This window comes from Hemibagrus wyckioides, linkage group LG15, assembly GCF_019097595.1.
Source record: "Hemibagrus wyckioides isolate EC202008001 linkage group LG15, SWU_Hwy_1.0, whole genome shotgun sequence".
Lineage (NCBI taxonomy): Eukaryota > Metazoa > Chordata > Actinopteri > Siluriformes > Bagridae > Hemibagrus > Hemibagrus wyckioides.
The window spans coordinates 20,212,516-20,240,464 of record NC_080724.1 but is presented as its reverse complement, the minus strand read 5'-3'; the positions used below and the strand labels follow the sequence as shown (position 1 = coordinate 20,240,464).

At 39.3% G+C, this 27,949-nt stretch overlaps 1 protein-coding gene across 1 annotated transcript in view; it reads left to right on the top strand.

Annotated features, from left to right (window-relative positions):
* The first annotated feature begins 279 nt into the window (after nt 1–279).
* The window catches only part of LOC131365980 (leucine-rich repeat-containing G-protein coupled receptor 6), an 82,651-nt gene continuing 54,981 nt past the window's right edge, over nt 280–27,949 (top strand). The window contains exon 1 of the mRNA XM_058410016.1: nt 280–776. Coding sequence (XP_058265999.1) covers nt 601–776 — 176 coding nt within the window. The 5' untranslated portion in view covers nt 280–600. The remainder of the gene's footprint in view (nt 777–27,949) is intronic.

Sequence of the window (27,949 nt, the reverse complement as noted above, 5' to 3'; positions counted from 1 at the left end):
GTGTGTTACAGTGTTTAGTTGTAGTGAGCTTTTCTAAGATACAGAGTGTTGTTGTGGGTTGCAGAGTGCAGTCAATTTCTCCCCCCTTCTTCATCTGCCTGAGAGAGAGAGAGAGAGAGAGAGAGACCTGTGCTCCATAGAAGGGGGGGTGTGTGAAGGGCAGCTCCACCCATCCCCAAAGCTCCAGCCAATCAGAATAGATGTACACACTTCCATTACAATAGGTGAATGTCTTCTAAATGGGATGGGAGGGAGAGAGAGAGAGAGAGGGAGAGAGAGAGGGAGAGAGACCTGCACTCCCTTCTCACTTGTTCATTCTGGATTTGGAGTGACAGAATAAATGTGCAGACACTCGGAGGGAAGGCTCAGAGTTACTCAGATTTACTGCGTCTGCACACACACACACACACACTCACACACTCACACACACACACACTCACACACACATGTACACACACTCAGAGAATCACTCAGAGAATCACACAGACACTGCTACAGTTCTACAGCCTCACTAACAATTAATAACAATCATACACTACTACGGATTCCCAGACTTTTTAACACACACACACAGTCGCACACACACACAGACACACACTCATGTTGCAGGAGCTGCTGTTGGTGTGTGTGGTGGGCAGCGTGGGTGCAGCCGTGGGCACGGGTGTGTGTCCTTCCGTGTGCTCGTGTCAACAGGAAGGAGCGTTGCTGATCACAGACTGCTCCGAACTCGGACTATCATCCGTCCCTGAGGATCTAAACCCTCTCACCTCTTACCTGTGAGTACACACACACACACACACGCACACACACACACACACGCACACACACACACACACACACATATGCACACACACACACTACATTCCCTCACATCCTTCCATTCAAACTTTACACACACACACTTGATCCCGACACACTCAACACCTGCTCCTCATGACTCTCTCTCACACACACACACAATCTCTCCATCTTTCATGTCTCTCTCTCTCTTTCTCTCCATCTCTTAGTCGTTTGCTGTATTTCTTTATAACCATTCCTCTCCTTTAATCTTGCTTTCTGTTTCTTTCTATCTCTCAGACTCTCAGCATCCCTCCTCCACTCTCTCTCTCACTGCATCTTCCACTCGTTCTCTCCATCCTTCACTCCTCTCCCACTCTCTCTCTCTCTCTCCCTCTCTCTCTCTCTCTGTCTCCTGATCTCTTTCAGTCTCTTTCTCCTTCTTTCATTCTTTTTCAAAATCCCTTTTTCTCAATCTTTCACTCTTGATTGTGTTCAACACTTCTCTCAATCCCCAATCTTATTCTTTCTCCATCTTTCTTTTCCATCTTTCTCTTTCTCTCAGTCGCTACTTCAGTTTCGTTCAGTTCTTATTCGTTTACTTTCCCCTTACACTTTTATTCTGTCCACCCTTCTCTTTTTCTCAATCTCTCTTGCTGTATCTCTCTGTTGCGCACTCTGTCCATCTTTCGCTCAATTCATTAATCTCGCTCTCTCTGATCTTCCCTCTCTCCTTTTCTTTCTTTCTTTCTTTCTTTCTTTCTTTCTTTCTTTCTTTCTTTCTTTCTTTCTTTCTTTCTTTCTCTCCATCCTTCTTGAAATTATTCTTCTCTCTCTCTCTCTCTCTCTCTCTCTCTCTCTCTGTGCTTTCACCATGTGCTATATGTTGCTGTTGTGCTGTAAGGTCAAGCATTCCCGACAGTGTTACAGTGGTGTAATAAGCTTGTTATAAAGGTTGTTATTAAGCTTCATATGCAGATGTGAGGCTTGCGAGTCGCAGGTCGTGTTTAATGATCCAGGTTTTTAGCATAACTAATTGAACAGCTGGAGCCGATGGGACATAAGCCGGTTAGCTAACACTCTAGGAATATTTCTTAAGCGCTGCTTTAAGTAGCGTGTGATTAACAGGGCAAGCGTTCTCCATGCCTGCGCATTTCATGCTACGTGCATGTGTGTGTGTGTACGTGTGTGAGGAAGCTATCTGATGGGAATGTGTGTGTAGAGTATTGAGTATTGAGTTTCTCCTTGTCAGCTGGACGGTAGCCCACGCTAAGCGCTAAGCCACGCCAGATGGCCAGTGATAGTGAAATGATGACGCAGGAGGAGTGAAATGTTCCATCATAAAAAAATTAGCTCTATTAGCTCACGTGAACGGATAAACAAGAGGAGAGCCGAGGTTTAAACCTTTCCTACCGTCGTTTAGTGTAAAAATAGTAAGGCATGTTCACGAGCTGGTCATGTGACCGGCAGCATGTAGGGCTGTGTCTTGTTTTTGTTGATATTATGGTGCAGAATTGATTTATTAAATTATTTAATAACCAAAAAAATATTAAACAATGGAAATGTGCTGATAATTGGTTTCATACCATCTTTACATATTTAATGCACAAAAAATATTTTATATATATTTATTTTATAAATAAAAATATTTCTTTCTTATAAAATATTTATAATATATTAAAATCAGACAAAAATGTCACTCCAAGTGCAAGTACTGTTTAAAGGTGTTGTAAAGGTGCAGCTTTTAATATTTCAAGTGTATATTAAAGGTGAAGTTTTGTAATATTTAAATGTGTTTAAAGGTGCAGTGTGTAATATTTTAAATGTGTGTGAATGTGCAGTTTAGTTTGTACCGTTGTAAAGGATTGGTTAAAGCTGCTGTTTGCAAAGTTTAAACATTTTTTAAGGTGCAGTTAGTAATATTTGAATATTTGAATGTGTTTAAAGGTGCAGTTTGTGATATTTGAATGTGTTTAAAGGTGCAGTTTGTGATATTTGAATGTGTTTAAAGGTGCAGTTTGTAATATTTGAATGTGTTTAAAGGTGCAGTTTGTAATATTTGAATGTGTTTAAAGGTGCAGTTTGTAATATTTGGATATGTTTAAAGGTGCAGTTTGTAATATTTGGATATGTTTAAAGGTGCAGTTTGTAATATTTGAATGTGTTTAAAGGTGCAGTTTGTAATATTTGGATATGTTTAAAGGTGCAGTTTGTAATATTTGGATGTGTTTAAAGGTGCAGTTTGTAATATTTGGATATGTTTAAAGGTGCAGTTTGTAATATTTGGATGTGTTTAAAGGTGCAGTTTGTAATATTTGAATGTGTTTAAAGGTGCAGTTTGTAATATTTGGATATGTTTAAAGGTGCAGTTTGTAATATTTGGATATGTTTAAAGGTGCAGTTTGTAATATTTGGATGTGTTTAAAGGTGCAGTTTGTAATATTTGGATGTGTTTAAAGGTGCAGTTTGTAATATTTGGATGTGTTTAAAGGTGCAGTTTGTAATATTTGGATGTGTTTAAAGGTGCAGTTTGTAATATTTGGATGTGTTTAAAGGTGCAGTTTGTAATATTTGGATGTGTTTAAAGGTGCAGTTTGTAATATTTGAATGTGTTTAAAGGTGCAGTTTGTAATATTTGGATATGTTTAAAGGTGCAGTTTGTAATATTTGGATATGTTTAAAGGTGCAGTTTGTAATATTTGGATATGTTTAAAGGTGCAGTTTGTAATATTTGGATGTGTTTAAAGGTGCAGTTTGTAATATTTGAATGTGTTTAAAGGTGCAGTTTGTAATATTTGGATGTGTTTAAAGGTGCAGTTTGTAATATTTGGATATGTTTAAAGGTGCAGTTTGTAATATTTGGATGTGTTTAAAGGTGCAGTTTGTAATATTTGGATATGTTTAAAGGTGCAGTTTGTAATATTTGGATGTGTTTAAAGGTGCAGTTTGTAATATTTGAATGTGTTTAAAGATGCAGTTTGTAATATTTGAATGTGTTTAAAGGTGCAGTTTGTAATATTTGGATGTGTTTAAAGGTGCAGTTTGTAATATTTGGATGTGTTTAAAGGTGCAGTTTGTGATATTTGAATGTGTTTAAAGGGGCAGTTAGTAATATTTGAATATGTTTAAAGGTGCAGTTTGTAATATTAGAATGTGTTTAAAGGTGCAGTTTGTAATATTTGGATGTGTTTAAAGGTGCAGTTTGTAATATTTGGATATGTTTAAAGGTGCAGTTTGTAATATTTGGATGTGTTTAAAGGTGCAGTTTGTAATATTTGGATGTGTTTAAAGATGCAGTTTGTAATATTTGGATGTGTTTAAAGATGCAGTTTGTAATATTTGAATGTGTTTAAAGGTGCAGTTTGTAATATTTGGATGTGTTTAAAGGTGCAGTTTGTAATATTTGGATGTGTTTAAAGGTGCAGTTTGTAATATTTTAAATGTGTTTAAAGATGCAGTTTGTAATATTTGGATGTGTTTAAAGGTGCAGTTTGTGATATTTGAATGTGTTTAAAGGGGCAGTTAGTAATATTTGAATATGTTTAAAGGTGCAGTTAGTAATATTTGAATGTGTTTAAAGGGGCAGTTAGTAATATTTGAATATGTTTAAAGGTGCAGTTTGTGATATTTGAATGTGTTTAAAGGTGCAGTTTGTGATATTTGAATGTGTTTAAAGGTGCAGTTAGTAATGTTAGAATGTGCTTAAAGGTGCAGTTTGTAATGTTAGAATGTGTTTAAAGGTGCAGTTTGTGATATTTGCATGTGTTTAAAAGTGCAGTTTGTAATATTTGGATGTGTTTAAAGGGGAAGTTTGTAATATTTGGATGTGTTTAAAGGGGCAGTTTGTAATATTTGGATATGTTTAAAGGTGCAGTTTGTAATATTTGGATGTGTTTAAAGGTGCAGTTTGTAATATTTGAATGTGTTTAAAGGTGCAGTTTATAATATTTGGATGTGTTTAAAGGTGCAGTTTGTAATATTTGGATGTGTTTAAAGGTGCAGTTAGTAATATTTTAAATGTGTTTAAAGATGCAGTTTGTAATATTTGGATGTGTTTAAAGGTGCAGTTTGTGATATTTGAATGTGTTTAAAGGGGCAGTTAGTAATATTTGAATATGTTTAAAGGTGCAGTTTGTAATATTAGAATGTGTTTAAAGGGGCAGTTAGTAATATTTGAATATGTTTAAAGGTGCAGTTTGTAATATTTGGATGTGTTTAAAGGTGCAGTTAGTAATATTTGAATATGTTTAAAGGTGCAGTTTGTGATATTTGAATGTGTTTAAAGGTGCAGTTTGTGATATTTGAATGTGTTTAAAGGGGCAGTTTGTGATATTTGAATGTGTTTAAAGGTGCAGTTTGTAATATTAGAATGTGTTTAAAGGGGCAGTTAGTAATATTTGAATATGTTTAAAGGTGCAGTTTGTGATATTTGAATGTGTTTAAAGGTGCAGTTTGTGATATTTGAATGTGTTTAAAGGGGCAGTTTGTGATATTTCAATGTGTTTAAAGGTGCAGTTTGTAATATTAGAATGTGTTTAAAGGGGCAGTTAGTAATATTTGAATATGTTTAAAGGTGCAGTTTGTGATATTTGAATGTGTTTAAAGGTGCAGTTTGTGATATTTGAATGTGTTTAAAGGGGCAGTTTGTAATATTAGAATGTGTTTAAAGGGGCAGTTAGTAATATTTGAATATGTTTAAAGGGGCAGTTTGTGATATTTGGTTGTGTTTAAAGGGGAAGTTTGTATTATTTAAAGTGCTATTTAAAGGTGCAGGTATAATCAAATAATGTCAAATATAGCTTTATAAAATCTCATAATATTTCTCAATACAGTCCTGGATTCGTTTAGCCAGACTGCCTTGATTTAAAATATTTGACATAAAGTAGAATATAGCACCTCCCGCATTTGCTCAGCCCTGCCCCATTTTTCTCTATAAGGTAGCTTTAGCTTCATAGTCTCCTTTTTACATATGGTATTTTAAAGGATGTCATCTTTTTTAATGCAAACTTTAAATAGCATATCAGTAACTGTAGACAGAGCATAGTATAGCCACTTCTATCATGAAGGTGTGGCCACTTATGACATGACTGAGGATGAACTGTATGGTTTTGATGAGGATGAAAATGACCCTCAGACTCACTACAACTTATCTCAACAGAGTCAAACACTTTTTGTAGAGATGTTGAGGTGAGACGGTGCGTTCTACCACCATTACTACACCAGCTGGGGAAAAAAAGTCTGGTATTGTCTGGAATAAAGGCTCCAGAGTCAATGCCAAGACACACTGAAGCTGTTCTGGTGGCTTAATGGTGTACGAATTTTGTAATTTTCTTCTGTCCGTTTGGAACGAGTCAACCCATGATACCAACATTGCCTTCGGCATGTGTTCAAAAGCTAGGTGATTTTTCGGGTGTTTTTTTGTTGACAGATTGATGGCGTGGGCGGTCTGTTCTATTTTTAGCCCAAGCTTGGTGGCACGACTTCCTGTGAGGAGCCTTGACATGGAATGCTTGGCTTGGGTCAGTTCTTTGTAAGCAGCCGTACAGTTTAAATACGCTTTGTATCGGGAATATTGGTCATATTTTTGGGTGGCTGGAACGGATTATCTGTATTTACATTATTTCTTATGGGAAAATTCGTTTCACAATACAAATTGCCAGAATGAATTAAATTCCTATGCTGAGGTTCCACTGTACCACTGGAGACATAGTAGCTTAGTAGTTGACACGTTTGCCTCAAACCTCTGGGGATGGTGGTTCGATTCCCTCCTATGTGCACATGTTCTTCCTGTTGTTACATTGGTTACAGCTCTGCACTGTTGATTGGAAGGTTGGGGGTTCAAGCCCCAGTGCTTCCACTGATGGGCCCTTGACAATCTCTGCTCCAGTGGTACTCCATCATGACTGACCATGTGCTCTGAGTCTAACTGCTTAAGAAGAAAAACACTTCACCGTGCACTAAAGTATAACGCTAAGCTAAACAGCAGCTGGACATCCTGTATTGAAGACATTTAGCTACACAAGCTTAAAACTGTGTTTCTTCCCTTCCTCGGCTGCTGATCGGGTTACAGTCCAGTGTCGATATTGCTGAGCGATTACAGGATCTCATTGACGGGAACAGCGGTCTTTACTGTCGACAAATGTAAACATTGTGATTTGCCACCGAGAGGCGGCAGGAGATCTGAGGAAAATCTCCTCTGAAGTCTTTACAGAGGAAAAAAGTCCGTGCCTCCAAGCAGCGGTACATACTGAGCTGTGTTAATCACGCTCAATGGGACCTTTATACCACTTTTCCAACTCAACATGATGAATTTCTTAGCTCTAATTTGTCACTAAAATTGATATTTATGCTGCAAATTGCCCAGTGAGCACCAGCTAACCGGAGGCGCCTGTGGATATCAATGCTGTCCGTGTTGTTTTTTTCGTCCAGAAATGAAAATAACTAATGCGTAGCTGTGAGCTACGCTATCATAGAAGTTTTTTTTAATCCACACTACAAAATGAAAAGGTATTCGCAGAATGATCCAGCTTAGAGAGAAGATTGAAAAAGGTGTGGGTTTTTTGTCACAGTTTTCAGGTAGAACAAAAAAATGTATAAGATCTATCAGCGGCTCACGACTATAGATTCTAGATACCATTACTAATGACAGACCTTTCACCTTATACATGATATGTACTTTGGTTCAATCGTGAAGAGCTGATATTGTTGAACCGGGTTGCCAGGTTGTAGAAAAACGGTTCACACGCCACACCTGAAACCATTTGGTGCCAAAGCATTTAAGCACACTCTTTTTCTTAGCTTTTACATGGGAAATGAGGTCATATGCTTTCCTGAAGACTCCATTAACTCCCCTTCTGTTTTCCAAATTTCTGCTCAAAGCTTCATGCAAGAAGTGGTTCTTTACATCACAGCCCTGTTATTTCTGTACACTTTGCCTTTGATTCATTTCATTCATTTTTTTGCTATAGATTTTGGTGGATGTGAACAAGAGCAAGATTTTGGTGAATGTGGAGTTTTTGAATAGTAGGCTGATTTGATGTAAATCTGGCAACCCTGTCATTAACCGGCAGGTGGTCTGTCTTTTCTGTCATCATTGGGGAAGCATTATTACTGTCCTAATGCGCCATGGATCACAAACAGACTCCAAATGGGTGGGGTTAATTTCAAATGGGTGGGGTTAACTCCAAATGGGTGGGGTTAACTTCAAACAAATAAGGTTAGCTACAAATGTGCTAGCAGGTTGGCATGTACTGCACATCTCAGTACTGTATGATTCTATTGGCTATATTCCCTAAATCAACCCCTGCCCCTAACCTATCCCATATGTAGCACATTTGGAGCTAGTCCCACCCACTCCGAGCTGACTCCAGGCTGCAGTCCCCTTTTTTGACCACTAGGTGCTATAATATCTCTTGGAGCACACTGTCCTATTTAGGACAATCAAATCAATGGAACATCATGTCAAACGTTTTCTATACATCTATCTGCCCATATAGATGAGTCGCTGCTGCCCATAACGCTTAACCCTAAACACTTGACCCTAAACCCTACACCCTATTCCATAAACTGCTGAAGTGTACCTGTCATGGTAATTAGAGCCGACGTACCAAGTGTTCACACAGTCAGAGTTCGGTTTGAAATGGAAATACTGTACATTTGCCGACCTGCTGACGGTAAATGAGGGTAAATATTGACTCCACTTTGATGTGTGTGTGTGTGTGTGTGTGGACTTTCTTAGACTGTCCAAATGTTTTGCTGAAATTCTACCTTACTGGTAAAGCCTTCTTACTTCAACCTTAGATGTTGTGCCAGGACACAGTGTTTTACACACACACACACACACACACACTAGTTATAAGTTGGAGAAAGACGGTACTGTTCACAGGTTTATAGTGGAAATGTGATTTCCTTTCGCTTCTGAATCGACACACACTCCCTTGTTGGACAGTTCAGGAGACACTAAAGGATTTGCAAATTAACATACATACAGTACATTTGCTAAAGAAATAAATATTTACACAAATTTGGCCTTATGTTTACTGGAAGTGGATCTAACAGAGCAGATTTAGAGTTAGGGGCTAAGACTATCCTGATTCTTTAGGGTTTCAAGGTTGCGGTTTTGTGTTTAGGTTTAGGGTCAAGGATTAATTGTTGCGGCTCATTTGTTGAGGTTAGCTTTGGGTTGAGTGATTAGCAGAACGGTTTAAGGTTAAGATCAGGGTTTAGAGTTGAAGTTAAGGTTTTAAGCATGGTGGTAGAGTTTATAGTTTTGTTGTATTTGACTGGTCAGGAAGTGTTAATGAATTGTCTAAGCCATAAGCGATAAATGAAATGTAACCCTAAATGGATAAAAACACATCATAGTTTAATAATCATGATAAAATAATGAATTACAGATGAAATTATTATAGTAATTCAATATTTTGGGTGATAACAGTAACATTACCTTGTAGAGTGATTATTTTTCTATAACAGCATGACCCCAGGTGTTCTATTTCTTCCACGTGAGGTATTACAGAGAACTGGGATTTAGGGATTTGTTTTACTTTCCTAACACATAATGCTCACCATGCTGTCTTCAGGTTCTATATTATGCCCTTTGTGGTTTATATTATTATCCTTATGGTTTATAAAAGTGCAATATTTTGAACTAATGCTAACAAAACCCGATGATATATCAGTGATGAAACTGAAACACTTCCCTGTAGTGGGCTCAGACTTTTAGTCCTGAGCGTGTGATAAACCCTAGATGCTGGGAAAGGAATTCCTGAACAAACAGCAACACACATTACGGCATACTTCGAGGTCTCAGTGTGTTTTTATTAACCACACGCTGCGTGTACGGAGGAGAAGGCTCACATGTTCACCCGCAGAGACGCCGGTTCGACTTCACCCTCAAACAAACACGGCTGTAATTGTTCATTTCCTCCTGTTCCCTTACCGACCAGTGAAATGAGAGCAATTATTGCCCTGTGAAGTCAGCCCAAAAATAGTCGGAGTCCATGAAGGGCAAATAAACAGCGAGACCTACCGCAGACTAGCGCATCATCTCTGGGCCATCTTTAAATAAATCCAGAGCTGAAGCTCGGCGATGGAAAAGCATCTGCAGTTGAAGAGCTTCCGTGGTCACGATTCTTCTCCATTCTGGGGTTTGATTGATTCATTAATTAATGATGGTTTTGGGTATTTAATGAGCAAACCTGCATATTTTTCTGCAGAGAAATTGATTGTGTCAGAATCAGAAAATGTATGATTGAACGATACATCATACAAATGATCACACTGATTAGGATTCATTTATTTAGAATCAACATCAGCGACAGGAAACGATGTCAGGGTTTAGAATGCAAGCTGGCTTTTTCGGCTTCCTGTTACATAGTCATAGTCTACATTCAAGAAAAACTGATAGTTGGGATAAAAACAGATGTATCAGGATGTAAAAAAACACCTTTTCTCCTCTGACATATCTGTCAGATATACAGTGGAACCTCGGCATATGAATTTAATTCTATCTTGAGGCGAGTTCTTAAAGTGAAAACAAATTCTCCCATAAGAAATAATGTAAATGTAGATAATCCGTTCCAGCCGCCCAAAAATATGAGCAATATTCCCAACATGAAGCATATGTAAACTGAATGGCTGCTTACAAAGAACTGACCCAAGCCCAGCATTCCATGTCAAGGCTGCTCACAGGAAGTCGTGCCACTAAGCTTGGGTTAAAAATAGAACAGACCACCCACGCCACCAATCTATCAACAAAAACCGCCTGAAAATCACCTAGCTTTTGAAAGAAAAATTCATAAAACTTGCATCGGTTGGTTTTGCTTGGCTTTCCACAAGTTTTAAACGACTCCTGGACGTACACACAACTTAGCCACTGTTCGGTTTGGTTTGTTCATGTGCGGAAAATGCTTCTTATGCCGATGAAAATTTCTTGCAAAATTTGAATTCTTGAGGTGAAAATTTGTAAAGGAGGACATTCGTATGCTGAGGTTCCACTGAAATGTGTGTGTGTGTGTGCTTTGGTTTGTATAATTACATACAGTAAATGCAGTTTAAATACCAAACCAGTGGCACATGAACTATTGTGTGTAAATTTAATCTTCTTATCTTGTATCACCATCTAAATACTTCCACAGGCACCTGTTGTTAAAAATAAATAAATAAATAAAAAATACTATAAAAATACTAAATCAATTTAAACAGAAAAAACTCTTTCATGTGTGCCGTATGAATGCCGCTTTAGAAACTTCACAAATCTTTAAGCTCAACACAAAAATCTCTGGTCCCGCTGACTAAATAAAGACACATCTGAGGACATTTTTTTAACAGCTGAGCCATGAGATATGGAGCATCTGCACCGAGTTGGAGTCCACAGAAACCGATTTAACGCTCGAGCTGAGCTCCACGTATAAACCAATAACTTCAGCCGTCAACTCTCATCCAAACAACTGTAACACAGTGCAAACTGATCCCTCGTGTGCTATCAGAGATACGCTGAATAAAACCGAGTGGCTTTGATAGAGCGCTGCGAGTCTGGGGAAATGTCTCTTGTGTAAAGAAGAATGATGGCTGATGTTCTCCTAAACGTTCTGCTGAGTGACACAATATCAACAAGTACCCTTTTGAGCACAGAATTCACCATATGACATCTCTACTAGTCTCTAGTTTCTAAACTGACTCCTGACAAACAACATAGCATGAAATATTGCTTCATACCTGTAAGTTCTGGATCCTGGTCAGGGAGATGGTAGATTTACATTTCTGTCAATTTGGCAGACTTCCTTATCCAGAGTGACTTACAATTTTATTTGAGCAACTGAGGGCCGTGCTCAGGGGCCCAGCAATAACAGCTTGGTGGACCTGAGATTCAAACTCACATCCTTCTGATCAGTAGCTCAACACCTTAACAACTAAGCTACCACATCCCTCCTCCTGGAGCTGAAGCCTGGCCCTGGAACAGCCGGGATGTGGCAGGATTATACCCTGGATTATACTCTCTGGATCAGGGGTAGGCATCCGCAGTCCTGCAGATTTCAGCTCCAGCCCTGAAAAAAAATCTCACCTGCCTGTAGCCCTAGTAATCCTGAAGACCTTGATTAGCTTGTTCAGGTGTGTTTGATTAGGGTTGGAGCTGAAATCTGCAGGACTGCGGCTCTCTAGGACCGAACTTGCCTACCCCTGCTCTGGATGGATCACAGGGCTTCACACACACTCGTTCATACACTCTCGTTTCACAATAAGCAGTGCGCCTTGATGGTTTGATAGAACATGTGGAACCTTCAGCAATGTAGGAGGATCATGCTAAATAACTAACTAATTAATAATTTTAACACTATCTAAAATAGCTAATAACTCTTAACTAATCCAACAAGAAAGCTTGGGTTTGGGTTTCATTTTTAGTAAAAAATAGTTTGTTATGAATCATATCTACAGGTTTTAGCTTAGGGATTTGAACATGTCTACAACCTAGCATGGAGCTAGCTCAGGACTGAACATGGCTACAACCTAGCATGGAGCTAGCTCAGGACTGAACATGGCTACAACCTAGCATGGAGCTAGCTCGGGAGTGAGCATGGCTACTGTTTTTACTTACAAAATGGCACAGTGATTAGCTCTGAATGAAACAATCTTGTCTGGAAACTTGACTTGTTCTAAGGACACTATTAAATTGTAGTTTTAGCTAGTTTGTGGACTGCTGACTAGGTCTATCTAATGTTAGCTAAGTTAAACACAGCTGGCTAAATGTTCTTGGCTGACTAGAATAGCTAAACGTGCTAAATTGCCACCAAAATGATTAGTATTACATCCACAGATGAAAATCACATCACATTTAATGGCGAGAAATGCTAATTAAAGGAATAGCAAGCCGCAGAAGGGGTTAGTTAGCTAGGGAAGGATGTAGCGAGCAGAGGAAGGGTATAGGACGCAGGGGGAGACGCATTTGAACGCATTCCATGGGCGGCATGAACAGACTGCTTTCCTGGGCTGGAGGCAGGATCCTTTATGTTTTTAATGAGGAAAAATCCTGCATGTTCTTACTCGCTAACCTCTTAGCAAACATCAAAGTCTTTAGTGAAAACGCACCAGAGCTATGTATGTGGATGGCTGGCGGTGTCTCGAGGAGAGATCCTTTGAGCAGAAATGTCTCCTGCTTAAATATTAATATTCAATAGAATTCAAACACTTTCAAACAAGAATTTGGGGAAGAATTCTTACTTCAGTTCTGACAGGAAGCAGAAAAAATCTCCTAGCTTCTCGAACCTTTCTGCGTTTCCTTGTAGCAGATTTGTTGTGTAGCCCCTGGCGACACACCAACATTTATTATTACAACACTCGTGTCTTTAGGCTGCACTCTAAATAGACACTTCAGCAGAAGATGCTTTGGGAAAAAAATGCTGCCTTTGATACTGGGTGGGCTCTGTTAGTGGGGATAGATCTGTGATAGATTGATTTTTTTATGCAGAATGCCATGACCCTCATGAATCCTTTGAGTTGCCACTTTGCTTTGCTTTCTTATTAATGTGATATTTATCCTTGTGTATCTTTGTTGCACTATCTGGTCCCTGCCAGGTCTTTACAGAGGGAAGTAGATACTGTAAATTTGGTTTTTGGAAATGATGGTGATTAGTGATTGGTTGTTTCAAACAATGAAGATCAATGACTGGTGATGATTAGTGATCAGTGATTGGTTTTTGGGAACAATGATTATTAGTGATTGATTGTTTTGTTTTTTACAACAATGGTGATTAGTAATTGCGTTTTTCAGAACAATTATGATTAGTGATTGGTTGTTGGAACAATGGTGATTAGTGATTGTTTTTTCCTGAACAATTATGATCAGTGATTGGTTGCTGGGAACAATTATGATCAGTGATTGGTTGTTGGGAACAATAATGATTAGTGATTGGTTGTTGGAACAATGGTGATCGATGATTGGATTTTTGGGAACAACAGTGATTAGTATTTGTTTTTGGGAACAGTGATGATCAGTGATTGTTTATTGAGAACAACGATTATTAGTAATTGGTTATTGTTTCTTTGGCAACAATGGTGATTAGTGATTGCTTTTTTGGGAACAAAGGTGATCAGTGATTGTTTTCTTGGGGGGGGGTGATAATAAGTCACTGATTGTTGGACACACTGATGCTTGGTGATTGGTTGTTGGGAACAATAACGATTAGTGATTGTTTTTTTTGGGGGAAATGCTGATTAATGATTGATTTATTAGGGAAAATGATGATTAGTGATTGATTTTGGGGGGGGGAGTGATTAGTGATTTTATTTTTAGGGAAAGTGATGATTAGTGATTGATTTTTTTTTTAGAAAAATGATGACTAGTGATTGGTTTTTTGGGGCGGTGATTAGTGATTGATTGTTGGACACATTGATGCTTGGTGATTGTTGGGAACAATGGTGATTAGTGATTGTTTTATTTGGGCGGGTGATGATTAGTGATTTTATTTTTGGGGAAAATTATGATTAGTGATTGTTTTTTCGGGAAAATGATGATTAGTGATTGTTTTTTGGGGAAAATGATAATTAGTGATTGTTGGACTTATTGATGACTGGTGATTGCTTGTTGGGAACAATGGTGATTAGTGGTTGTTTTTTTGGGGGGGGAATGGTGATTAGTGATTGTTCTTTTTGGGGGGGGGTGATGATTAGTGATTGATTTTTTTGGGGGGTGATGATTAGTGATTTTATTTTTAGGGAAAATTATGATTAGTGATTGTTTTTTTGGGGGGGTGATTAGTGATTGGTTGTTGGACACATTGATGCTTGGTGATTGCTTGTTGGGAACAATGGTGATTAGTGATTGTTTCTTTGGGGGGAAATGATGATTAGTGATTGGTTGTTGGACCAGTGATGATTAGTAATTGGTTCTTGTTACACTAAACTCTGCAAAAAGCAGAAAACTTAAGTTGTTTTTATGAGCACAAGTATTTATAACATATGATAAATCCTATGTGTAAACTCTAGTCAGCTCCAGAATAATTGGTAACTTTTACCTTGAGTCAGTTTATGGACATAAAATAAATATAATAATCATAAAAAATACTAACTACAAAGAGAACCTTAATACAGGAGTGTAAGGGAGTGTGGATGAGGTAAAGAAAAAAGACCCAAAGATCACAGTTTCAGAACAGAACAGCTGACCATGAATGAACATCATCGACATGTTGTACTGCGCACCAGGAAAATCTCTCAAATCCACTGTGAAACACGGCGGAGGATCAGGGATGCTTGAGGGCTGTTTTGAAGATGGTGGTCCAGGTGGTTTTGGGATGATTAATGGCATCACAAGCTCTGGATTGAGTAGGATTTTTTTTGTGTGTAAAACCTTGTTGCCAGGAGATTCTGTCTTTGAGCATAATATTTCATCAAGATAATGACTTCGAACATGCAGTCAAAAGGTGGACAAGTGTATAAATAGAAAGGCATTTAAGTATTCTGCATGAAGGAATCTTCAAGATCCATCTAAACCAATTTGTTTCTATTTTAAACATTAGAGTAAGATCCTTGTCTTGTCTCCAGGTGAAAGCTTCCAATGCTAATATTAATTAATAGTACTGGGGTGCCAATACTTTTGTAACTAGCTAAAAAATATATATAAAGTAAAGATTAGGGTGATTTTATTACCCAATGGTTATGAATACTATCATAAACCGCTCATAAATGCTTGCAGATTATCTCCACTGCATATTCAGCTTTATAGAAAGTATGTTCTGTTCACCTCCAGCCGTCGGAAGCTTCACGTGAGTGTGTGTTTGTGTGTATTTGTATTTTTGTATTCACATTGCAACAGCCAGAGAGTGAAGTGTATTTCTAACTGCTGAAGAGAGTCAGATAAAAAGTCTAGAGTGATTTATCAGCAGTTCCAGAAGCAAAGCACGTAAAACATTTACAATACAGCACAAAAATGAAAACACATGTCAGTTGTGTGTGTGTGTGTGTGTGTAACTCTGCCAGGAAGTATTAGACATGTGTGTGTGTATGTGTGTGTATGACTGTCAGGAAGTATTGAGCGTGTGTGTGTGTGTGTGTAAAACCTATAGTGTGCATTTACAGAGCATAGGCTGAAATCCATCACTGTCTATGTGAGACTGAACACTAGCTGAGGAAGGGCACAGGTGCAGTGTCACATTTGAGAACAAGGCCAGCTGGAGGCTATAAAGCCTGTGTGTGTGTGTGTATGTGTGTGTGTGTGTGTAGGACGGAAGAAACACCTGGCTGTCTTTCGAAGAAAGATTGCTAAGCTAAGAACTAATATGAACAAATGCTTTTAAAATATTGCTAGCACATGGAAACATCACAGCTTGAGCAGAAAATTAGTAAACATGGTTTAGTGTCTATACTTACACTCTATTAATTAAGCTAAAGCTGTAAAATGTGGGAAAAAGACACAAAAGAAACGTAATGACTATTTGAAATGGGGGGTGCAGAGTTCCTGACTGAAGCTGCAGCCACGCAAGCTACTTAGAGCTAGCATCTTATTAAGACATAAGAGTGACCAAGACAGGACCAGAAGATTAGCATCAATAAAATCATTAATTTTGGCACAGGTTTTACACCAGATGCCCTTCCTGACCCAACCCTTCCATTTTTATCCAGGCTTGGGACTGGCACTGCTTCCAGTGGCTGGGGTTTGGGCACTTGTTTGGGAATCGAACCCCAGCCTACCGCATGGCAGACGAGAAACCTACCACTTTTAGTATGAGAATTCATTTTCCAGCTTTATAGCCAGTGTGCTAAACAGCATTATTAATGTTGTACATGTTTACAGTTTACCTTTTTTATTTGTAGGAATTAATTTTGACTACATTTGTTTTCAAATGTGATGCTAAATCAAGTGCTTACAAGAAGCAGGTGCATGCATGGCTCTGAGGAGCAATATCACAATACTTGTGGGTGAGTTTAAACAAATTTATTTCTATAGATACATAGAATTTAGCTAAAGCCTGGGTTTTTTTCCACAGTGCTGTACATAGCCATAATAATTCATCCCTGTAATTCAAGGGTTGCATCCCTCCCATGCCTTAAGTTGAGTCCAGTGTGTATGGAAAGTCTTTTTTTTCAGACACCCTTTTACGTCATAAGCATCAAAGTACACGTAAAAGAAATAATAAATAGCAGGATAGGCCGAGGACAAAGCAAGACAACAAGACAGTTGAAACTATTGTGCACTGAAACATCATGTAAGCTGTGACTAAGCTGAGACCTAATTATGTGTCATAGTGGCATACATTCCTCCATCCATCTTTCTTTGGAGTCGTTGTTTCTCTCTCTCTCTCTCTCTGTCACTGTGACCACAAACTGCTGTTGTTAATTGTAATTGAGGCAGTTCAGCGGTGATGGCTAACCAGTCTGGCCTGTGGAGGAAACCGTGACAAGCAAATTAAGAGTTTTGGGGGAAATCAGGCTATGCTTGTAATGTGTGTATGTGGAGACCACCCACAGACCGACAACCATGAGGAGAGAGACCACAAACAGGAGCTGCTCCACTGCTGAGCCTCTGCAAGACTCCATATTCATCCTTAATCTCCTCTTCTTCATTCCTTCATTTTTCACTCATTTTCTCACTTAGTTGTCTGACTCAAACCAGTAAGGAATTTCTTCCTGAAAAAGGCACAAAAGAAGTCCTTAGTGGCACAAGCCTATTTTGAATGGTACAAGCCAATATTATGAATGTTTACGCATCCACCCAGAAATCCTGTCAGGTTAGCTAGCTCTTTTCTAAATATAAGTCCAAAAGACACACCTTCTGTGGTCAGCATGCTGCTGAAAGATCTATGCTGCTCTTACACTAAGGCCAGTTGTTATGGCAACCTGGTTACATGATGTATAAGGACAACGAGAACAAGCGACAGCATACAATAGCAGATACATAGACACACGTAACAGCAAGTCCAATAATACAATGCAATACAATACATTAAATACCACACACTATGCAAACAAGATGTAGGAGAAATATACCTGCAGGTGCCAGGTAGTTCTACAAGCAAAGACAGGCCAGGTAACAGGATGTCTTCCGAGCAAATGTATTAGCAATGTAAAGCTCTATTTAAACTGGATTAGTTTGACCTGGGCAGCTGCTATAATTACAGACAAGATCCTGTTCAAATCAAACTAATGAAAAACCTAGTAATGGCTGACAACCTCTTTGTGGAGCCAGGAATACGGGGCATATTCTGCGAAAATGGAGCCCGATTTGACATGGGCTCTTTATCCCCAACAAAGCCGTCCTTTAAGCTCCATTATTTTTGGTGAAGGGCTAATTAGAAGGAGAAGGAAAATATAACACCTTCAAAGTACCTCTCGTAAAGCAGTGCTACACAGGCCCTTGTCGAGTCTTGTTGGGCAACGAGGCATTTGGGTGGTTGAGGGATCTGGAGCCTTGTACCACTAAGGACTTCTTTTGTGCCATTTTCAGTTGCAATTGTTTTTGTGGTAATATGAAGTATATGTACAAAGTTCACAGAAAACCATGATGAAGGCCAACTTGGAAATGTTACCATTGTTTTACAGAATAAAACAGTGTCACAACTGAGCAAATATCGCTCTATCAATTACTAAGTGGAATAACTGCTTCCCATAATATTTAAAATTAATTTTGATACAGTTTATTATTTGGTCGGTCTGAGCACCAAAGCCAACTCATAGCCATAGTTTTAGAAATTGGTTTCTGGGCAAAATGACAATTAGTATTTGGTTGTTCAATACAAGTGTGGTCAGTGATTGGCTGTTGGATACAGTGGTGACCAGTGATTAGCTGTTGGATAGAAGGGTGGCCAGTGATTGGCTGTTGGATACAGTGGTGACCAGTGATTGGCTGTTGTCTACTACATGGATCAGTGTATGGCGGCTGGGAATGTTTATCAGTTATTGGGTGGTATGTAACATGGTGATCAGTTATTGAATATTGGGAAAAATGGTGATCAGTGATTGGTCACTGGGTATAATGGAGATCAGTAACTGGTTCCTAGGTACAGCAGTGATGAGTCAGTAAGGCTTTACACATGGGTGGTGAGTTGACTGAACTTGCTCTCTCAGCTGGAGATCTGTATTGAGTAAAGGAAGTTTGACGGTTGCTCAAGTCCCTTGTTGCTTTGTGGGTCTTTTTTTTAATGAAATAACATAAGAAGCTTCCAGATCTAGAGACAAAGGCTCCAATTTGGCAACACTGATTATAAACTCTAAAGGGATAGAAACTAGTAATTCAGGTTTAACTATGACAAATAGTGAATACTTATCTTTTTTGTTACATAATAGTTGTTGTTCTGTTTTTCTGCTGCTCAAATTTCGAGGAACTATTGACCTTAGTGGATCTGTTCTGAAGGACAGAGATTACAGCATGGAGGGAGAGAGATGTGCATGAGTTCCTTTGGGGATCTCGAAATGAAAGAACGTTAATCTCTTCCTGCTACACTCCCTGACTTCCACATTACATTCCTCTGCATAAAACATAAAGCTCTTTCCCCTGATCTGTCAGTGGAGCGATGGCTATCAGGAGAAACCCGGGTCAGGGAGGGAGGTAAACATGGTTGTGCGAGGAGAGGACCAACGATATTATCAAACCTCTGGCTCCAGACAGTTCCCTTGCTCCCTCTGGCTTCCTTTCTTGGCCCTGAGTCATACTTCATTCATGTCTGAACGTCTGAGTGGACTGCCAAGACTGCTTGATCTTTAATTAATTATTAGAGTTAATTGGTCTGGTGTCTTAATAACTAACACCTGATACTGACCCCATGTCTGTGTCCTTCTTATCAAGCCACACTGATCTGGACTCTTGGGAAGGATGATTGGAGTCTTCCTAGTTAAAAGGAATTTGATAAAACTTGCAGTTCAAATAGATGGAAAGTGGGTGTGGTTTAATATTCTAATAAGCACAATTTGATTGATAAGAAACATGCCTTAGACTCCCAGCCTGCTACACAACTTAACAGCACAAGCAAAAATAATCTGGATTGTTTACTTCTAGCTTTTTCTCGCTAGGTTAACTTTTACCTTTTAGGTCAAAACTAGTTCAGCTTTTCTCGTTTTGCTTGCTAGGTCAAATCTTACCCATTACATCAACTGTTGCTTGCTAGGTTAACATTGACTTAGCCTAATTTTTACTACCTAGCCAGCCATGTTAGTATACTTTCACTCCATAGCTTAGCATGCACTTAGCCATAGCTCTCTTAGCATTCACTCATCAGTTTTATGTTCTTGGAACTGATTCAAACTTTGATGAAAGTGATCCAAATTTACCCAAACGACAGCGGTAAGTGAGGAATCGAGCTGCTAGCATCCAATTCAATAACTACAAATTGTAAATTCATGACAAACACCAGAGCCTTAACTCCACTACATATTACTGACTTTCACGCGATCACATTTATTAGCAGCATTAGCGCTGTGCCAGCTGTCCATCACAAACCTCCAGCTTGAATGCATGTATATGTGTGTGGGATGTGGAAAAGTCTCTAACGAGGACATTTCAAGTGATATTTCATATTATAGAGAGTCTGAAGTGCGTGTTTGGGCTTTGGTAATCAAAGTGTTTGTTAATGACTCCCATCTGTGTTGGATTCTGGTTTAGTCTCCTCACGCTTCTCATGCTGAACAGGACAATAAGCAGATGTCACACTGCCATTTTCCTACATTATAATTCCTACATAATAATCCAGTATAATTCAGAAAACAACAACACCGGCCCGGTGCCAGTCGAATGATTTCAAACGTGAAATTCTGCTTCTGCTCTGCATTTTATTACTGATTAAAACGAGGCGTGTAATATCTACACCTCACGCTTGACCTCTGCAGAAGATTTCTCCATGATTTTACTCCTCTACTCGTACAGACTCACAGTTAGATCTGGTTTAAACCAACAGGAATGATTAGCAATTAGCTATTTTGTTATATTACTAGATGGTAAAATAATACCTGAACACACATATGGACCTGTATATGGACGACCAAATAATTAAGTTTTGAGACATTTTTCTGAAGTAAACATTTTAGTTTTTTTTATAATGTTTAATTACAGTTTGGCCAGTTATATATGGAAATGAAATTAAATACCTAACCTTACGTTCACATTAGCATGAAACAATTTGCTAATGTTGTCGCATGTGAGTGTTTACACTACAGGTTTTTTTTTTTAAAATAACTGATATACCTTCTGAAATGATCTACTTAAAAAAAAAAAAAGAAATTGAATAATACGCTAATCAGGGTGAAAATTGGTTAATGTTCGATTCATGTTATGTGCTCGGCTTCGTTCTAAGTTTTCCAGCAGAATAGCAAAGCAACCTAACTGTACTAGCTACATACTTTCGCCAGAACCACCAACACCTTCTGCTACTTCCTTCCAAGCTTTATTTGCTTTTATAAATTTTTATAAAAGTGGTTAAATATTATAGTATAAGATGAAACCATGGTTATAATTTGTTTTCCACTTCCATTTTTTGCGTGTCAGACAGTAAATTGGAACAAACTGCAACTAGTTAGTAACTGCAACAAAGTGCAACTAAAGTTCTGAGTGGGGAAGTAATGAAACCTCGGCCTAGGATCGGTCTGAGGAATCATTTTAGCCCGTGTTTTGAATTTTTTCCTGCACAAAGACATACAACTAGATCTTTTGACTGACAGTTTATATTGTATTCTTTTTTTTTCTTCCTAAATAATCCACCTTAGATCAGAGCAGTGCCTTCTGGGTAAATTCTTCCACCTGAAGTCTTAGATCAACCCGATCTATTATTCACTTGAGTTCAGAAAGTATTGGCACAGCCCTTGAGATGCCCAGAGGAGGTTAAATACACCAAAGGAAGACTGAATGATTTTAAAGAAAGCACCTGAGAAGAAGAAAGTACAGTAATGTTTAAGGGGACTTAACTAAGGCAAAGTGGAAAGGAGAAGTCAACAAAGGTGCGTTAACAACGCAGCCAGGACAAAAGTAGTAGTGTAAGGTTTCACCTGTAACAACAGCTTACAGACAGCGGGCAGAGGGACAAAGAGGACGGTGACCTCATTGCCACAGCAATATTCCTTTTCCCGTTAAAGGAACAATGGTGGACGAGGTGTGTGTGTGTGTGTGTGTGTTCAGGGGGTATTGTGGGTTGATGTGCACCTCAAGGAAGTGTGATCTCCTAGTAATCATTAATAATTGGAAGCTTATAGGCATCGCTTTGAAATCATTACACAATGAGTAATTAATTAAATAAAGAGGTGTCGATTTAGTGCTTAAAGTGTGTAGTGATGATTTCAACAGGCTGGAGCTTAAACGTGCTGAAAAATCATCCACGTTAATATCCGGGTCCAAACAGTAAATTTATCCATATCTCTGAGTCACGTGTACATGTGAACAGACACCGACCGAATTCCTGGTTCGACTCGAGTGCGTGTTCGCATTGTACAGATTCCTCCTTGTGCCTGGGACTCGGCTGAATCGTCACACCGTATTCTTCCCAAACACAAAGAGGGCTTTATGGAATGGCTGGACTGTCCTCAAACCAATCGTGTTTGGCAAAGTGAGTCCCATTAGAGACGTGGGATTAACAGGAAGAGCACGACGCCACTCGATGACAAGATGATGCGATCGGGGACAGAGAGTAGGGTCATGACAAGATATCGGTATGACGGTGTAGAACAGGGCTGAGCCATAATGGCTGAAGTGATCATCAGGGATCACTTCATTCATCTACAAGCTGAATTTTACTATAAATCCAAAAAGGAGTTCTACAATTTCTGAAACTAGAATTAATGTTTTGGGTAAAATTACAGAATGTATATTTTTAACAAGCAAGAAAGAAAGAGAGTGTGAGAAAATTTTTTTTATTTTCTATCCTTTTTTCCCCTATTTATTCTATTTTTTTGTCTATTTATTTTTCCCCAGTAAATTCCATTTTATTTTTAATAACTCCATTTGTTTTCTATTCTATTCCTATTATATTTTTATTCCATTTGACTCATAAAAAGTGTTTGACTGCATGCCGTACTGTGTAGAATTGTGCATAAGACTAATAAAATTTGAATTTGGATATGAATAAAGGAGAGAAAATGATAAAGAAACAGAATGAAAACAAAGTGTGTAATTATTATAGGTTTAATTATGAGCAAAGGCACTGATTGGTCAGATGCTTTAATTCACACTATGATGTCATAAGCTAGCTCAAATTTCAGTGAGTAGGTGCGTCCAAAAATGCACATCTATTCGCTATTCAACATTTCTGCGTAGTATAAATAAAGTGAGTTATGTGTTTACACGAATGATGCACTTATTCAACTAAAAAACTAAGGATGGAATGTTGGACACTTCAAGCACTCAACATTCGTAGCTTTGTTTCGTAGAGGAAAAGGGGCGGGGCTACCAAACGCTGATGTTTAATGAGAACAAATGTTCAAGATGGCTGACGGCACTCTGCTTGAGTGAGGTGTCTTAAAAAGCCTTTTAAATTGGTGCACAACTGTTTTAAAAAATTCAGTGTATTTTGCTAAAGCAGCATCACATCATGTGTGTCCAATGAAACAGCTTATACTTCCGGTGAATAAGAAATGAAGAAAAGTCGCAAATTGACTATTTTTTGTGGAATTTAGTTTGCAAGTAGTGTACATCAGGTGTATATTCGATTTACAAGGCATTATTTACAAGGGGCAGTGGTGGCTCAAGTGGTTAAGGCTCTGGGTTGTTGATTGGAGGATCGGGGTTTAAGCCCCAGCACCATCAAACTCCATTGCTGGGCAATTGAGCAAGGCCCTTAACCCTTCCTGCTCCAGAGGCGCTTGTATGATAGCAGCCCCTGCGCTCTGACCCCAACTTCCTTAGCTGGGATATGTGAAGAAAAGAATTCCACTGTGCTGTAATGTATGTGTGGCGATAATAAAGGCTTCTTGCCCTAAGTTCTTAATTAGTGCAAGTAGTGAATAGAGAATGAATAAAAGTATGTTGATAAGTGTGTTGCTATAACATTTATTATAACATTGTTAACCGACAGGAGTCAAATTCCATCCGTATGTTTTGAAGGGAAAATTTCCAACCGGAACCCAAAACCAAAAAAGTATTAAAGAGAAGAAAAAGAAGAGCAAGACATTCCACCTGAATGAAGTCCATTACTTCTCATTCAGCCAGGATTTGGCAGGTGATAACCAGAGCTGCCGTTAATAACACTTAATGCTTCCTCAAATCCCCACAGTAGCATCAAAGACAGCGAGGGAAAAGTAAGAGCGGATTACACGGTGGAGAAAGAAAAAAACAACAACAACATGCCCAACATGTTTGCATAAGACCCCGTAGTGAACGAGGAGAGAAAGTCAAAGCTACACTCCACCGATCCACTCGATGACAAGAGAACAGATGTTGAGGAATGTGTGGTGTAGGATGGGCGGAAAGACGGGGGGTGGGGGGGTTAAGACCCTCTGGATGTCTCCATCAAAGAGACTAGGAGCTTCCGTTCTACCCAAGAGTGGGGGAAAGCGAGGGCGAAAGAAAGAACGCGAGGGAGAAAGAAATTAGGAGCCGCAGAGTAAATATCATTAGTGCCTGAGGAGAATCAGGCTGTAACACAGCTCACCTGTCAGGAGTAATGGATCATCTTCCACACATGAGACTAAAACCGGCTACAGCCGGATACTTGAAATGCGTCTCATATTCTAAAGACTGAAGTTCTTTGTGTGGAACAACAACAGGATTCCACATTTCCTCTAAATCCTACTTTAAACCCTTCGTGAATTAAAGTGTAACCGATCTGCTCCTGATTTGCATATGGCCAAGATCCACAACGCTACTGCTACTACAAAATTTAGGAGAGTGTTTTTATAGAAACTGTTTCAAAATCACTGATCCATCATTTTGCACTAATTGTCCAATGGTAGCGTAACACACGGAGGAATGTTCTAAAAGGTCCATCCAGATGGAACTTTGTGTGTTTTGACAGTACAGTGACACGATACACTTTCTCTTCATGTGGTCAGCCATGAGAACGCTTCATTTTAATCTTCATGTAAAGATCATGACAAACATGATGGTAAAAGCAAAGCTGTTGGATAGAGACCATATGTGCCTGAGTCGAACATTTCCAAATGTCCAGCTGTTAAAGCACCCGTGATGCCAAGTCAAAATTAAAACTTTATACATAAATTTCATACATTTCACTTTTAAGGGTTGCCAGACATTGAGATGTACAAATTAGACAGAATTCTAATTCAGAAATTTTACTTGATGTAGTCATCAAAATATCTCAAACCTATTATCTTAGATTAGAAGCATTAGTCTTGTAGCAGAAATAAACCATACTGGTTATTTTCATACACAATGGCTCAATGATTTTTAGTGGCTTTTGTGGCAAGATGAACTTCCGCTCTGTAAATGATTAAGATCACAAATCACACATTCCACTTGTTATGGGTTCTGTGACATGTTTTGACCCTTCACCTGTACATCTAGCTTCAAATGGCATTTTTTGTCTTTATGTAAATGGTGACTGCTGAAACAGTGAGGTGTGAGTTGGGAAGATTTAGAAATGATGCTGGGCAGATTTTAAAGGGTTTACACTACAAGCACCTGATGAAAAGTTCTGTTTTGCCTCTCCGTTTGGTTTGGGTACAGTGGTACTAGGGGGTGACTCAGTGGTTAAAACTTTGGCCTAGTGACCAGAAGGTTGTGTATTCAAATCTCAGCACTGCCAAGTTACCAATGATCTTGATCAAGACTCTTAAATCCTATGTTACTTGTAACAGTTGTGGTCTGATCAGTTAAAATGGAAGTGTTGGTGTGGAGCTTTGGTCTGATTAGTTGCTGTAGTACTAGGGGTGAGAGCTGTGGTCTGATTGGTTACAGTGGTACTTGGGGTGAGAGCTGTAGTCTGAATGGTTGTAGTGGTACTTGGGGTGTGAGCTGTGGTCTGATAGGTTACACTGGTGCTGGAGGTGAGAACTGTGGTCTGATGGGTTACATTAGTACTGGTGGTGAGAGCTGTGGTCTGATTGGTTACACTAGTAATGGAGGTGAGCGCTGTGGTCTGATGGGTTATAGTGAAAGTGTTGGTGGGTTCTTTGGTCTGATCAGTTGCCGTGGTACTAGGGGTGAGAGGTGTGGTCTGATTGGTTACAGTGGTACTGGGGGTGAGAGCTGTGGTCTGATTGGTTACATTGGTACTGTAGGTGAGAGCAGTGATCTGATTGGTTACAGTAAATCTGGGGATTAGTGCTGTAGTTTGATTGGTTACACTGGTACTGGGGGGTGAGAGCTGTGGTCTGATTGGTCGCAGTGGTACTGGGGGTGAGAGCTGTGATCTGACTGCTTACAGTGTACATTTCTGCAGATGGAAGATTGATTACAGTAGTACTGACCATGTCATAGTGGCTCAATGGTTCAGACTGCCCTAGTGACCATTTGACTGTAAACCAATGTAAACACTGCCAAGAACCTATGGTTCTTGAGCAAAATTATGTCACTTTTAAGTCACTTTTTAAGCAAATAAGTGCCACTGGAGGCCATAGCTGTGCTCTGTTTGGTTAGTTGAGAACTAGTTGAGAAGTGTGACTGATTGCTAGTGACTCAGTGCTTAAGGTTGTGTACAACTGATCAGAAGGTTTTGAGTTTAAATCCCATCATGCACACACAGTTGGGTCTGTGAGCAAGATCCTTATATGCCATCAGTTCAGCTGTAGTTGCTTGGATAAAACCATGACGTGAATAAACAAATAAGTGGTATTGGAGTTATAAGCTGTGGTCAGATTGATCTGATTGGCTATGATTTAATGGTCCAGAGAAACTTTACAGATGCCAGCTGATCATTTCTGAGGCAAAGTCTGAAACCTTGAAAAACCTTGGCCTGCACTGCAGTGTTAGCTGCCTAGCTACAGCCCCTAGCACAAAACTGACAAAACCTTCAATCTTTTGCATTTGTGCAACATGTAGGAAGGAAAATGGGCAACGTCATCTACAGAATTTCAGTTCCTCCAAAGGTCTCTTGCTCTTTACTTCAATAAAAGGAAGATTTTTTTTCACCAACAATCCTGTGTAATAATATAGAAATGCTTGAAATGCTAGCCAAAATCTTGCCGCTGTTCAGTTTTGTCAAGGATGCAAACACAACAGGCTTCATTGATTCACTGCAAGACTGACACAATACACATCCTCTCTAAATGCACATGGTGTGATGTAAGCGTGTATGGTCGACATGTTGCATGTTCCTGTGCTGAGCCCCGTGTTTCCTGTACATTTAGCGCATAAAGAGTTCTTGATTTGTTCACGTCGCTCGAAGCGAAAACATTAGAAGCCGCAGTGACACGGAAACAGAGCTCCGAGTTACTCATCCGAGGGATCAGGCTTCACTGAAAATGATGATGAGCAATAATAATAAGTAATTCCAGCCATGTGTGTGCGAGTGTGTGTTTCAGTTCATCCTTCCAGCGCCCTGAGGGGAGAGTGGAGTGTAAAACGCAGCTCCCATGACGTATCCACAGACTAAACATCCCATTTAACCACCCAGACATCTGACTCTCTCTCGCTCTCTCTTTAGATGGAACACATAAAGAAAGGCAACACTCCTCTCCTCCCTTCTTCCTTGTTCCCGCCCTTTCCGGTGTGTGTGTATGTGTGTGATGTGTCATAAACTCAGGTGAAAAGAGAGCAGCAACAAAAGAAAGCAGACAAACCTGAAGAAGCTTGACGGTGTGTCAAAAAAGGAGAAAAGAGGGACGCTGCTTTAAAAACAGAAGGAGGGGAAGTGTGTATTGTCTCCTTGTCCTTCCTGTGTCTGTGCGAGCACAAAGCTAATCCACACCACCTTTTCACCGCCGCAGGAAGACCAAACAATGTCGCTCTTTTCCTTTCACCTACTTTTCTGCTCGTCCTCTTTTTGTCACGGTCGATCCGGTCCATATCCCCTTTCAGACCCTTAGAGCTCATCTACCTCCGCTCCATTTATGAGGACAGAACTTATGTAACATAAGCAAGCAGTTTCATCCTAAAGCCTCTCATTGAGGACGTGCTGCATGGCTGTTTATTTAAACCCACCATTCAAGGTGCAAAAAGGCTTCTTAACAAACATGGCTTTTAGTGTTTTGACAGGTTTCTTTCTTTGCAATACAACATTAATATTGCACATGACAGCAATGACACGGGACAAGAAGCAGGAATACACCCCGGATGGGACACTAGTAGATAACGACAAACAGCACA